Genomic DNA, 14,479 nt, shown 5'->3' with positions numbered 1-14,479 from the left:
TGCAGTTATGTATCATCACAATAATGGGAAGCACAGGCTGAACAACAGCTACTAATGCAGCAGGTCTTCAGAAAAAGGGCGGTAAACATCTGACACTTCAGACGTTTGGCCTCATTAACATCTGGACAGCTGCAGAGGTTAGACAGACAGTCAGAGCTCCACAAGTGGCTTCAATTAGACAACGGAAACATGTTTGTGATAAACAGCAAATTAGGCCAAGACAGTTCAACGCAATATTGTCTTCCAGGGTTCATTTGGCAGAGGAACACCATATGAACTCAACAAACAACCCGTCCCTGCTTTGACACCTGTGAAAATGATTAAGTCATTTTAATTCCAAGTCTTGTTTTTATCAAGCTCCGCATAAAAGGGGGTGATTGACAATCTTTGACTTAACATTAAGACCATCTGTTACTTATTTAACATCCGCATGCTGTAACCATATTGTGCAATTTAACCTTTATTTAATCAGGCAGCCCAAAAAATTAAATTAAAAATCCATAAAACCTATTAAAAAGCTGTACTTTTTAACAACCATGACAAAAGCATCTGATAGCTGGTCTGTGATGAAGGGGCTATAAAAACAGTTGGTGTGGTAACAGCCCAACTATGGTACATTCCCTCAAGAAAACAAAACACACCATGAGCCGGCATAGTGGGAGTTAAGTGGGTCAGGCAAATGTGGCAAGGAAACCCAAGCAAATATTCTGTCTATGACTAAGAAATACAACTGAATAATTGGTTGTAAGTGTTGCAATTTGTAAAAAGCTGTTTTTGCCAAATTGTTTTCCTTCCTCGTCATGCCTTCTATTGTAAAAGAAGAGATGTAACAGCGTAAGTCACGGCATGGCAAGCCCGGGTGGGAGACAAGGAGAGGGCAGCCTATAACAAGCGCTTGCAACACAAACCCTCACGCCACACATAAATAACTCCAATCCGGCTTCCAGCGGAGACAATGCATGGCCTGAAAAGAAAGTAACCATCATACTGTATGCCTCATCTCAACTGACCTGTTACACCTTCTTCTTCTGCTATGTTATGGAATATTTACAAAACCACCAAAAAGTTGGATGTTATTAAAGCCATTCAACATAGCTTCTGGCGACTGAGGAGAGTTCAGGCGAGCATTCCGTTATAAGGAGGATGAATTTAAAGGCTATGCAGAAACACCACATACCACAACAGTAGAGCTGATTTCTTGTGTCATTCAGGCTAATGCCCGGTCTCATCCGGCCATTGCAATGAGAAACAGAAATGCTTGGAGACACTTTGACGGGTTAGGCGCAATATGAGGCCACGCACATTCATGGTGTGACCATGAATGTGCAATGACTGCGTGAGATAATGAAGGCATGCACGAGTTCAGATTCCAAGTGTCCTCTGACTGGCTTCAGTCTTTCACGTATTCAGTGTGTTTACCTAATATCAGGGTCAAAAAACACATGTTGACTGAGGATTCTGCTTACAATGGAGTGTTTTTGGTAAACTCCCTTCCATGTTGTGTTGTGAGGCTTCTGTTGTGGCTTGTCTGCATGCTTCGGGCTGGGCGAGGGTGCAGACAGAAAGTATTGTTGTCCTGTGGTGGGATCACAAACGGTAGGGGCACTCTCTGTGGCTTCTTTGTTGTCTTTTGTCACGTTATTGTGCATTTTTTTGGTACATTTTATGGCTTCTTAACCACCTGGCCTGGGGAAAACTGAGTAACATTTGGCACTAGTTTCACGGGTTAAAACTATATTAGGGATTTATATGAGGAGCACTCTATTCCTTCCATGCTATTTTGAAAAGAGCATTAAAACTGTTATTCCATATATATAGAAGAACGGTGGGCATGATCTGGAGACTTCAACAACACGACTCTGTCAGCTATCCAGAACCTGAAGTATTAGAGGCTTCTGGTGACAGGTGAATCATTTTTCAGCAAACAAATCTTGAACACCAACGAACCAAGTTGTTTTCTGGAAGTGGCGTGACTCACTGAGCCACAAATGAACTGTTTCTTAAGGTTTCCTCATCTTACCAAAAATCTTTGGTTGTTTATTCTAAGAACAAAGTGCGCATTCTTGCCCAAACCTCACCAAGGTTTAACCTGCCCCAAACCACAGTGGGTCTTTCCTAATTCTAAGCTTATTGTCAGGTTAAAAATAAATAGAGGTTGCCAAGAAGGGATGAGAAATAACGAATCCCCCAGCTACCCTCTTGCCCCCTTCCTTGCATGATTTGCCTCTGGTGGTCTTAACTACAAGATGGCCTCTAACCACTTAACTGTGGGATCGCCGTACAACAAATATCAGAAGCAAAGGCTTTTATGGCGGTTATGATCTCCAATGCAAAAGAGCTGGTCGGCTCGTGCAGATTTGTGTCCTGCTTTAAATAGAGGAGAACTTATTTTAAATGGCAGTAACTGATTGTTATCACGAACTTATTTTTTTAAGTGTTCAATCCAAAACCACAGCATGATCTTCGATAAGAATCAAGAAACTTAATTTATCAGTATTCCCAAGCTTCTACTGATTTATAAAGTCCTCTAAAGGCAAAAGCTAAATGAATAAAGAAGCATGCATGACATGTGCTTTGACACTGTAACCGTGTACTTTCCTGCTGAGAAGTGTTTTCTGCTATGTCTTTTCCAGTCTGATGTCAAAATGTTTTTCTAAAAAAGAGACTTACCAACCAAAACCTTACTTTTTACCCTTAGGCTCATCTGTTTTCCCTTATGTTGCTGTGATGTTACGTTAATGGCTTGTGGAGTCCATTCAAGCCAGAAGCTTTTATGTCTTGTAAATTAAATTTGATTGGCTTGATTTTTTTTTTCTCTGAACGCTGCTGCGTGCACAAATGAGAGGTTTCTGGCTATTTAGTGACTGCTCTTTTACACTAAAAGTTTATGTGGTATTCATGTTTTACATGTGAGACAAAGGGCAGAGTTGGCCCGTTTGATGTATGACAGTTAAAAACAAGAGTTACCATTGTTTTGAAAGAACCCCCACAGTTTGACATGCTTTCACCATTAAACTGGGTGTAAACTTAAATTGGATCACAGGCGTTTTTTTCTTTCTTTCTGCATCAGAGTGAGTGAATGAGACTCACCGTTACAATTGAAGCCCGTCTCCTTAAGGCATTTCTTAGAGCAGCCGTCACCATCCAACAGGTTCCTGTCGTCACACTCCTCTGACCTAAAAAGGGACCACCATCAGCAATGTCTAATTAGTCATCATGGTTATCAGTCATGTTAAGCAATACACTGAACTGCACAGACCCTTGTATGAGGCCGTCTCCACAGTAGGGCTGCCCATGTGTGTAGAGGAGAGGAGGGGAAGGATCACTGAGGAGACCGTCTGCTTCCACTTGGACTGTATACTGGTACTTGACTCCCTGCTTAACAGAGCTGGAGGATATAAACAGACAGGAAAGACAGCTTTGTGAGTGTTTTAAATGAGACCTTCAGAAATTGTAACATACAAGTTAGTTCTTCAACGGAGCAGGAAACTAAGTTGTCATTGTTTTCTGGCATGAAATGTTCAAATAATCTTTACAGGCCAAAGCAGCCTCTACTTGCTAGGGAATTTTAGGTTCTTTGGAGTGCAGGCAGCACCCCATGGGTCCTTCTATGATTCTGTGGTGGCACCAGCCATCTACTATGGAGTGGTCTGGTCTGGAGCAGCAGCAGCATCTCAGCGGCTGCCCTCTTGATCCTGTGGAGTTGCTGTAGCAGCACTGGGCAGCGCCTTCACCAATCGACTGCTACACCAGCGCTGTTAGAGGGATTGTTACCGCAGGACGTTCCTTTTTTCTGCTGAGAGGCTGTACAACCAGTCCAGCTCCCGTTAGACCACATCTAATAACTACTGTTGTACTTTTCCATGTCATATGTGCACTGTCCTTAAAATTGTGATTGGTTGTAAGACTAGCTGTCCTCTGCTGCAACACTTCAAATTTACCCAGTCTGGGACAAATCTGTGGGATAAATCTTATCTTATTCAATATTTGAAAATTGTGATCAATGGCACTAGTTAGGTGAATGTTAATTACTTTGCAAATATTATCGCTCCCAATAGATTCTGCATTAATCTTGACGCCTCAAACACCGCCGGTATTAGCTTTGATCTGTAACCTTGCAGCCTCCCTTGACCTTAAAGCCCAACAGTGGAAAGCTTGTGCAACCATACCGTGGCTCCAGCGGCAGGATTATTGATCTGTTTTGGTGGGCTGTGTCTATAAAAAGACGTTTTCCCAGCATAAATCTCATGTCTACTGTTAATCAGGAGAAGCACCCAACCAGAGTTACTGAGGTGTGTCCAGTTTCTCCAGAATCTAGAAATTGACTTTATTAGCGCAAAATATTATAGCAAGAACTTCTCCATTCTCTGTTTATCTGTATTCTATCTATAGCCAGCTACGTCGTCCATCTGCCACAACTCCTCTCATACGCCTTTCATAACCCCAACATGCGCATGATACTTTTTTAACACTTCTTTTACCTATTCTTCAATGTACAGTTGACCAAACAAAACTACAAAAAAAATAAAAAATCTGCGATCGGCCTTCCCTTTTAGCGCAGAAGGACCACACAGACAGCAACAAGTTCATGTCCATTCATCTAATAAAGCGTCCCATAAATCTGCATGCCAATCAAAAATAGAAGCTTTCAGTGTGAGTGGCAAAAAGGGGACCACAAACGTGAACTAATTAAACTCCATGGAACTTAATAGATGAATAGAATGAATAGATGAACTATGCAGAACAAACTAAAACAATTAAATTGAACCAGCAGATCTTTACCGCAGCGTAATCCGTTCCCAACAAAGTGACTCCAGACCACAAAAGATGTGTGGGCAGGGGATGTCGGGCTACAAGGCTAGTCCACACCAAAAGTAATGGGAGAAGAACAGGCTTGACCAAGACTAATATAAGCAGCCCGCCCAATCCAAAATTAGAAAACTGTCGGTATGGGGACTACAGATGCCGATCATTTGACAAGCTATTGTTGAATTCTTTAGTAGCATCCCTGGGGCCAGGTGAAGGTACGCATATCCACAGAGAATAATACTTGGACACAGGCTCTTTGGAAGTACTCTAAACTCCTCTGAATTCCAGTGTGGTTTGACAAGATAAACCTTCACTGCATCCATCACTGACAGATGATCTTTGTTTCTCCGTTTGCATTGTTTTATTGGTATAGCAAACTTAATTCAGTGGGTTATTTAAAGGACTTGGAAACGTCACTGGAAATGCAGCTAGGGGTTTTATGTTATTTTTTTTCTGATGAACTGAGCAGTCATCTTTTGTGCTGATCTAATCTAATCTAAAGACCTGATCCAAGCACTCACTGCTGTTTATGGCCTCTGTTGCTCACATTTGGTGTTCTCCATATTGGAAAAAAAAGGAAGATCACGTTTGACCTTTCTGCTCTTCTTACCCTTGCTCAGCCTCTATTTCAGCACTAGCCCTTGCTTAAAGTTTCATTTTCACTCTCTTTTCCATTAGTTGTTGTCTCTTTGTCTCTCTTCTCCTTGGTTTCATCCCCTGTACTCAACATCATCCCGCCCTCCCTTGCTCTCTTTCCCTTCATTCCCAAACTCATTGCTCTCAAACACTCTCTTCTCCTCACATCAACCCCTCTCTGCCCTCCTCAGTCCCACATAACTCAATTCCCACTGGTTTTTACATCTCTTTGCACTTAGACACAGCTTGTGTAACATAGGAGACGTGTTCCCTGAAAAATAAACTGTTTTTGAAGCTGTATCCACGTAACACCCCCCCTCCTCTGTAAAACAACAACAGCTTCTAAGAAACTCAAAAAGCGCCGCTATATTTGAAATCAGCCACAAATGATTTGTGGTCATGTGACACAGCAGTCATATCCTTGCAGGTACTCATTAGCTTTTTGTGAGTCAGAAAAAAACAGTAGGGTAGAGAATTTGAGGGGAATTTTTAGGGCTATTTATTTGCCTATTTTGAGATAAAAAGTGTGCTTGTGGCTTTGAATTTGGATTCCAGATATCACACCCCACAGTAGGAGACTTGAAACAAACCGATTTAGGTTTTAGACCCAAAACTTCAGTTTTTGATTAAGTATATGGTTGTTGAAACAGATTTGGATCGGTAGCCACGCTCAACATCCCCATGTTGGATGCATTTGCATTCTGAACTTTTGAAAAAGAACCAGACGCAAACACTTTTAAGAGATAGATATCTGTGGATTAGTAGATCTGAGGACACAGATACATACTGAACTGTGCTTTGTAATACAAGCCAGCCTTAAAGAACTTTCTTTTCTCCATCCATCTTATACCCGCTGAGCTGACGTCTGACAATTCAGCATGTGTGGCATTAGTAATTGGCACTGCTTCTGTCATATAGCTATTCATCTATGCCAAACTCAGGAACTTGCCTGAAGTGAGGAATTATTGGGTGCATTCAGCTTAAAAACAACTCACCTATCAATTCCCATAAAGCATATTACGTCAGTGAGACACTAATTGCACTCACACTAATTCCCCTCAACCCTGTTCATGTACCTGGGTTTAAAATCCACTTTTAATGCTGTAATTACACTCCTACACTCTTGACAGGACGGATCGATGAAATTCCAGTAGTCCAGATCATCACAGGAATGCTGTTAAACAGTAACAGTCTCAACCTTTGCCTCTACAATACCTGACAGCCTTTCGCCTTTACCTGTCTGTGAACGTCTGCTGTGTCTGAGGTGGAGGGGCTTTATTGGCAAAAGCTGGCTGGCGCTGAATCCGGTAGAGCAGAGGTTGGCAGCCGGAGCACATAGGGCTTCCAGGGCCTGAAGACAACATGGCGGCGTCAATCTCCATTTTCTCATCAAAGGTGCAGAGTTTGATGGCGGCGATGGGAGCGTTGTGGGTGTCGAGGCGCATGGTGAGGGGCATGTCACAGAACACATGCTGTAGTCCAAGGTTGATGCTTTTCCCCGTGTCTGTAATCAGCTCGATGTTGGCTATGGCTGGGTTTTCTGAGACAATGCAAAAGAAGAAACGTCATCTGGTAATTCTGTAGGTCTAGAAAAGATTAGAAATGTTTGTCTCACTATTCATTTCGTATTTTATGGTATCATATGAAGCTTGGTTTTCAGTTAAATAGAGTGACAGCTACACTGATCAGGCATAACATTATGTCCTAATATTGTGTAGATGTCCATAGTAAAGCTAAATTCCTAAGAACCTATGTACTAGCCTGGAAGTCAGACCAGCCAGAAAAATATGGTGATGAACAGAAGAGTAACAATGACATAGTCTCAGTGGAGATTCCCAACGATTTTCATTTTTTCCTGCAACGAGGAATTAATTTGTGTATATACAGTGTCTTATGCAGTCGTAGTATTGCTTGAATACATTTTGTTAAAACAAAATCTAATCCCTTCAATGATTTTCAGTTGGTAAGATGGTGGACAAAGTGTTTCTCTTTTTTTTTCTTTTTGTGTGTGTGTGTGTGTGTGTGTGTGTGTGTGTGTGTTTCTCATATTTCTGCCAGCAACCGGATGTCTCAAGGCTGATGCGCCACCTGTTCTGCTTCATTTGAGCCTGTTTTGGACCTATTAACATCTGACACATCTCCCGTACCCAACAGAAAAATGACACTTACTTGAAGAAATGTAGGTGACCCAGAGGGTGAGTGCGTGCGGAACAATAGGGTGGAGGAATCTCAGTGTGAGGGTGCAGCCCTCCGTGTCGGGACAGGGTGACGTCACGTTTGTGTCATAAAGGCTAAGCTCGGGGCTCCACGCCTGGAGACTGGGATCACAGGGCTGCTCCACGTCAGGTGGCCCTGGGGTCAACAATTATACAGACACACATGTTTGTGTTAATGTATTACGAGGGGCCAACATGACTTCATCCTTTCCACAGTCTTGAAGCTGTGAACAAACCATGCTACATGAACGATCATCCTACATCAGCCATGCCGATGAAGGGTTTATTGGTTGACTCTCAGCACTGACTGATATTTCTGACATTCATTCAGACATTAGATGAATCATTCTCGCTTCCAAACAATGTCCTCACAAGATGAGCTGCTCTTTACCATGTCCAGGGTCCATGCTACATTTAAAAATCAAGTGGTGGATCAAACACATCTGATCGGTAGACTCGTCATATCATCACTGGAATGCAAGAAGAAGTTTGATTTGTTACGTACAGCTTAATATCTCTGGTTTCCATTGAAAGAGACTTGTAGCCAGTTGCTCCTTCAGTGTAGAGTGAACACAGCATAAGGCATGAGTTATTGTCTGGCAAACAGGACATCATTAAAAGCTGGTATGAATCACATCCACTGCTTAAAGATCTAGGAAAAGGTTCAACCTGGGAATAGAAACTTATATGGATTGTAGATGGTGCATGGGTGGGATTACTCTGAACTATTAATGAAATCGCATTCTCTCAATGAACCTCTTACTTCCCACAATGGCTTTGTACTCAAATACAGTCTTCAGTCTAATTTGGGACATTGCATTTGGTCATTTCCTGAAGTTTGAAGCAGCAAGGCTCAGATGGAAATGAATGCCATGTTAATCTGATCATCTCCAAACCTTCGGCAACATTTCAATACGATGACAGTTGCGGGGATGTTTCCTGAGGTTGCCAGGCAGCTGCCACTGTAAATCAAATCTGATCAAACCACGTCTGCACTGCCCTGATGAAGCTGATTCGTTTAGTTCTGATCAATAATACAGTAAGGACTAGAATTTTATTTTTCTTGGAATCCTGCCTTTTCCTCAACTTGTCTTGTTCACTTATATTTTATTGTGACTGAAAATACATTTCCCAGCAACCATTTTAACAGCTACCAGAAAACACTCTTATTTGTGACTGAGAGCTCAATTTTCCACATTGAGAGAGTTATGAGTCAAGCCTTCATTTAAACATAGCTCACTTTCAAAAACGCCTTAGCAACCAGAAAAGAGTGGTTGTTAATTATAACAGTTTTAGTGATTAGTACAATAGAATCACATTACAGTAGAGTTACTATAAGCTTTGTCCCAAGTGACAAATAAATATCAGCGTGGCAACGTGGTGGTAGCGTGGTAATACTCCAGACATACTCCAGACATACATTTTTAGCCCAAGTCTTAGTCTGGGTAAATGGGTTAATCCATACAACTATTCCTGAGCAATTCAGTTTAATAACACTTACTGATGCAGTTAAATTATCATTTTACTTTTTCCCCCTTTTAGGACTAAATGATTAAGATGAACAAAAATATTTGGAACCCATTTTGAGTGACAACAGTATACCAGCACTGGCTCACTCAGACTGATTATAGGTGTTTCTACAAAGACAGACATGTTCACCAGTCAGGCATAACATTATGACCACCTTTCTAATATTGTGTTGGTCTCCCTTGTGCCTCCAAAACAGTTGTATCTCATCAGAGAATGGACATGGACCTTCTCAGGGTGCCCTGTGGTGTCTGGTAACACAATGTTGTTAATGGGGGTCTTTGGGTCCTATGGGTTGAGGGGAGGGGCCTCTGTGGATCATCCCACAGATACTTGATCAGTTTTGGATCTAGTGAATTTGGAGGCCAGGTCAACACCTTGTGCTGTTCTTCATGAGATGTTCCTAAACTGCTTTTGTGTCTGTCTGTGTCAGGTTGCATCCTGCTGGTGATGGCTGCTGCCATCAAGGAGTGTCATTGCCATGGGGTGGGGGTGCCTGGTCTGGTCTAGGTGGGTACTACATGTCTAAGTAACATCCACATGTATTCCAGGACGAAAAGTTTTTCAGCAGAACATTGTACTGTCTGTAAAATGATCAATTTTATTTACATCTCCTGTCAGTGGTTTTAATGTTGTGGCTGATCGGTGTATGTAACATGTAGCAGGAAGTCTGGCACATTTTGTCAAAGAGCAGACTACTTTTGGGACACAGATACATTGACTATATGGCTAGATGCTGTACAAGGTACCTGAGTAAGTACCTGAAAATAAATGCAAAAAAAAAAAAAAAAAAAAAAGCTCAAGAGCTAGTTGGGATCCTTATGTGATGTTTGTTGACATGTTCACAATGACAGCTTTATAAAATATATATAAGGTTATAAACATATGACTGAAAAATTATTAAAGCAGCTTTAAAATATCTTGCCACAACATTAAAACCACTAACTGAAGACCATAACATTGACCATCTTGTGACAATACAGTGTTCTGCTGGGAAACTCCTGGACCTAACATTATTGTAGATGTTTTCCCTAGATCCCAAACTGATCAAGTATCGTTGGGATGTTCGACAAAGGTTCCTCTCTTCAACCCATAGGATCCAAAGACCCCACTAACAACATTCTGTGTCCAGACACCACAGGACACCCTCAGAATACCCATGTCCATTCTCTGATGAGTCCCAACTGTTTTGGAGGCACAAGTAAACCTACACAATATTAGGAAGATGGTCGTAATGTTATGCCTGATCGGTGGATGCCTCTTTTATACAAATGTCACTGAACAAATCAACAACATCAAACTTGACTGATCTGTATCTTTCAACAAAAGTACAAGGAAAAGCATGTCGCTAAGCCACAAGCTTAATTGAAAATACTACACTTAGAGTTTTGAAGAGCTAAAGTGAAGAAGCACTCATTTTTGATATGTACTGGATGTCTTGATGTTTTCTGTAACTGTTACTGTTCTATAGTTTTCATATTCAAGTATGTGTTTCCACATGCTACTTTACCCATAAATTCCCATTCCAATGCACATATGTGAGCTTAGGGTCTCCCAACTCCTATCGGTACCCTCCACGTTTAACAACAGGATGCCCCTTTAAAAGTTTAAACTTTCTCATTTTAAAATAGAACCCTCTTTAAATCTGAATACAGCACATAAACCAGTTTAATCCCTCACAGCAGGAGCTCAAGCTTCAAAACAACTGGGTGTTTTCCCTCAGCTTGAAGACAGACTCGAAGCAGAAACCAGTCAATGCTGGCACAGGCACCGTATTCAGGGGATCCAAATGGACAAGTTTGCCAGTACTTTGAGTCAACAAGAGTTTTTTTTTGTTTTTTGTTTGGGGTTGCCAGCTATGATATCCTCATTGAATTTGTCCAGTTCGCCCTCATCTTTCCCTGCAGAAGGCGATGTTGCCCATCTCTGTTGGTTGGCAAATTGACCCACGCATCGTCGTCTTCAGAAGTGGGACAGAGTGAAAAGTGAGCCAGGGAAGCCAGCAGACTGGCTGTCTCCTCAGCTATGTGCATACCACTGTTTAGAGTAAGACTGTAATTGACTCTTTATCATCATTATGATCCCACAGCGAAAGAGGGAGCCGTAATCCCCCCCTGTTCCTCCTCATCGCTTGTTTTCAAAGCATAAATTCCAGCTGAGGATTTCCACATATTTGGGTAGAGTTTCCAGAGAAAGAGGGAGAGAGGAAGAGGGAGAAGAAATTGTGCTTGAGTTGTTGTGTTTGTACATTCATTCTTTCTTTCACTACATCTCAGTCTCTTGTTTGCCTTCTTTGTTCCTTTTATTGTCTTGTTTCTTCCCCTTCCCTCTATATGTCATGTCAAACGAAACTGTGCCCCTCCAGAAATTCTGATTGGAATAACAAGGACCATGTGCCTACATGAAGAGTAATGCACAGTGCTACAGGATACACTGCTTTTGGTTCATGACGGAGTTCTGCCGTTTGAACAGCACCTAAACATTACCCAGAGTAGACGTTTACCCTAATAATCCTCGTTCTCGCTTTGGCTAAAACAAGACAGACACAGAGAAAGGTCTGTTGCTGAAGGCAATTATCATTTAATGATTTTCTGCTTTTTCCTCTTCCAGCAGCCATTAGCCTTGCACGCACCTGAAATTTACAGGGAAGAGACGTGTGTGTTTTTGTGTGTGTGTGTGTGTGTGTGTGTGTGTGTGTGTGTGTGTGTGTACGGGGGTTGATCCGCTCATTGGAAACAAGAGACAGAAGTAAGAACTCAGACCTGAAACCGCCACGTTCCTCAATGTCAATACTTATTGGCAAAGAGAAATGTATCAGGGGAAGTACTCAGCTGGAAATATTAGGAGGAAAGATGAGTAAAAACAACAACATGCTTCATTACCGCCTTATTACTGAGTTCCACTGTTATTTGTTATTCCGAATTGGGTGGGGGATGGGGGGCCGTGGGGGGAGGACTAATCTATTTTGATCAGGTAATTTATCATTTAGATCATTTAGTTGCGGCTTTACACGCAGCACCACTAATATTTCATGTCACGTTTTGTTTATATTCACACCGAGCTGAAGAAGAGCTATTAGCGGTGTCTAATTCTGGATGTAGTTGTTACAGCAAGTGGAATGCTTCGGTTCTGAAACGCTAATAGAATAAAAATATTTATCCTTCTTACATCCAAAATACACCGATCAGGCAAAACATTATAACCACCTTCCTAATATTTTGTAGGTCTCCCTTGTGTCTCCAAAACTGACTGCCTCAGATTGTTATTATAAGTGTCCGATTCTATTATAGGTTACTACAAAGACAGACGTGTTCACCGATCAGGAGTAACATTATGACCACCTTCCTAATATCATGTAGGTTTCCCTTGTGCCTCCAAAACAGTTGTGACTCATCAGAGAATGGACATGGGTCTTCTGAGGGTGTCCTGTGGTGTCTGGTAACACAATGTTGTTAGAGGGAGCCTTTGGGAGGCCAGATCAACACCTTGTGCTGTTCTTAATGTTTTTTGAGTTGTTCCTAAACCATAATTGTGTTTTGCTATGGGATGGGGGTGCCTGGTCTGGACTAGGTGGGTGGTACATGTCTAAGTAACATCCACAGGAATGCCAGGTCCAGACGTTTCTAAGCAGAACACTGGATTGTTGCAAGATGGTCATTGTAATTTACTTCTTCTGTCAGTGGCTTTAATGTTGTGGCTGATCAGTGTACATACAAATGCACAATGTTTTGGACGGACCTACTGCCTCCTCGGGTGTCCAGTAGCCTGATGTATCGCAGATGCGAGGTGAGGTTGCCTCATAGGCGTACTGGTGGAAGATGCCATTTCTCTCACAGTTTCCACAGTTGATCCCAGGTACATGGAATGAGGAGCTAGGACAGAAAGAAACACAGCAGCTGCTGATTAATCTGAGTACATGTTGTACGGACTAGAGCTACTACCCTGCTACTCTGGATGACATAAGATATAAACGTAGAGTAGAAAATTAAACCTAGGGAGCTGTGACTTGTGGAGAAGGTTAATCAAGGTTATAGTCTCAGTTGTTCCTATATGACAGCAACCCAACATGATATACTTAATTTCAGATACATAACAAATAAATGCATTTAGGAGCAGAAAAGTCAGTTTACTATTGCACACTGGCCTGTTGTCTATGCCATTTATTTACGCAGGCAATCATTTTTAACCCATAAATTTATGTATGAGGTGACCTCAATACATGTTTGTGTTCATGAGAATGGTGAATACAAAGCATTAACAAGACCAATTAAAAAGTTGCTGGAAGGTATATGTACATGCATTAACTACACTGCCTGAATATGTTTTTAATAACATTCACTGCATATGATGTTGCACTGTATGTGTTAAAATCCACACCGCATATATTCCGCTAAGAAACACGGCTACGCCAATTTTTAGTCCCATTAGAAGTGAGCCATTTCGTCCACCCTGGTTTGAGCTCTTTGAAACACTAATGTGGATCATTCTCGGAACAGAACTATATTTTATGATATACACCGTCATTCACTTGTCCATGTCTGTGAAGGTTCAGAGGCAACACATGCAACACATTACTGGCAGTGGGTTTTGCGGCAAACACCATCATTAGCGAATTCTAAGAAGATCTTAAGGTTTCTGTGTTGTTTCCTTCACAAAGCACTCGCATGAACAGATGAACATATTTCATGGGCTCAGATTTGTATAAAGCTAATTTGAAATGTATTTGAACACTGTAGTTGTAAATTCTTTGTCAGCTGTCAAGATTATGGTGAATTTACCGGTGAAGGAGAAGACAAAACTCAAACTGGTGTATTCCTTGAGTAAATAACGAGATAACATTGGGAATCATGGGAATCGTACCTTTGGTAAAGTGACCCTCTCATAGGTGGAAGCCAGTAGAGTGAAACCGAATCTGTGCTCTGGTCAGTCACTATGGGGGCCAGAGGGATGGGGACAGGTTGACGGTCCGTCAACCACTTCTGGTAGACCAAGTCAAGATAACAGTGCATCCTGGCCACTTGGTTCGGAGTGAAATGGTCTGTGCAGTTGTCATCTGATGTGCAAGTAAAGGAAAAGTGAAGTTTATTTTTGTGGACCATGTGCAAACGCCACCTTTTGTGTAACTGCAGAGCTAATCACATATCGCTGGAAATGAACCTGCTGAGAAGAGGTGCAATAAGCAATGTCCTTTAGAGAACCTAAACCTGATCACATCAGTGTTAGCGATTTATCAAGTTATAGCTCTGAAAAAGCAAATACATTCTTAGATTGTCCATATTAAAATGTTTTAT

General features: G+C 41.6%; 1 protein-coding gene across 1 annotated transcript in view; it reads right to left on the bottom strand.

The window, feature by feature from the left end:
• The window catches only part of pappa2 (pappalysin 2), a 70,233-nt gene that overhangs the window by 33,043 nt on the left and 22,711 nt on the right, over positions 1–14,479 (bottom strand). The window contains exons 8-13 of the mRNA XM_047590505.1: positions 14,049–14,241; positions 12,927–13,060; positions 7,615–7,797; positions 6,682–6,985; positions 3,260–3,388; positions 3,091–3,176 (exon numbers count right to left, since the gene is read on the bottom strand). Of these exons, the coding sequence (XP_047446461.1) occupies positions 3,091–3,176; positions 3,260–3,388; positions 6,682–6,985; positions 7,615–7,797; positions 12,927–13,060; positions 14,049–14,241 (1,029 nt within the window). The remainder of the gene's footprint in view (positions 1–3,090; positions 3,177–3,259; positions 3,389–6,681; positions 6,986–7,614; positions 7,798–12,926; positions 13,061–14,048; positions 14,242–14,479) is intronic.

The sequence above is a fragment of the Mugil cephalus genome, chromosome 7 (genome assembly GCF_022458985.1).
Source record: "Mugil cephalus isolate CIBA_MC_2020 chromosome 7, CIBA_Mcephalus_1.1, whole genome shotgun sequence".
Classification (NCBI taxonomy): Eukaryota; Metazoa; Chordata; class Actinopteri; order Mugiliformes; family Mugilidae; genus Mugil; species Mugil cephalus.
This window is presented reverse-complemented; position numbering and strand designations above follow the sequence as displayed.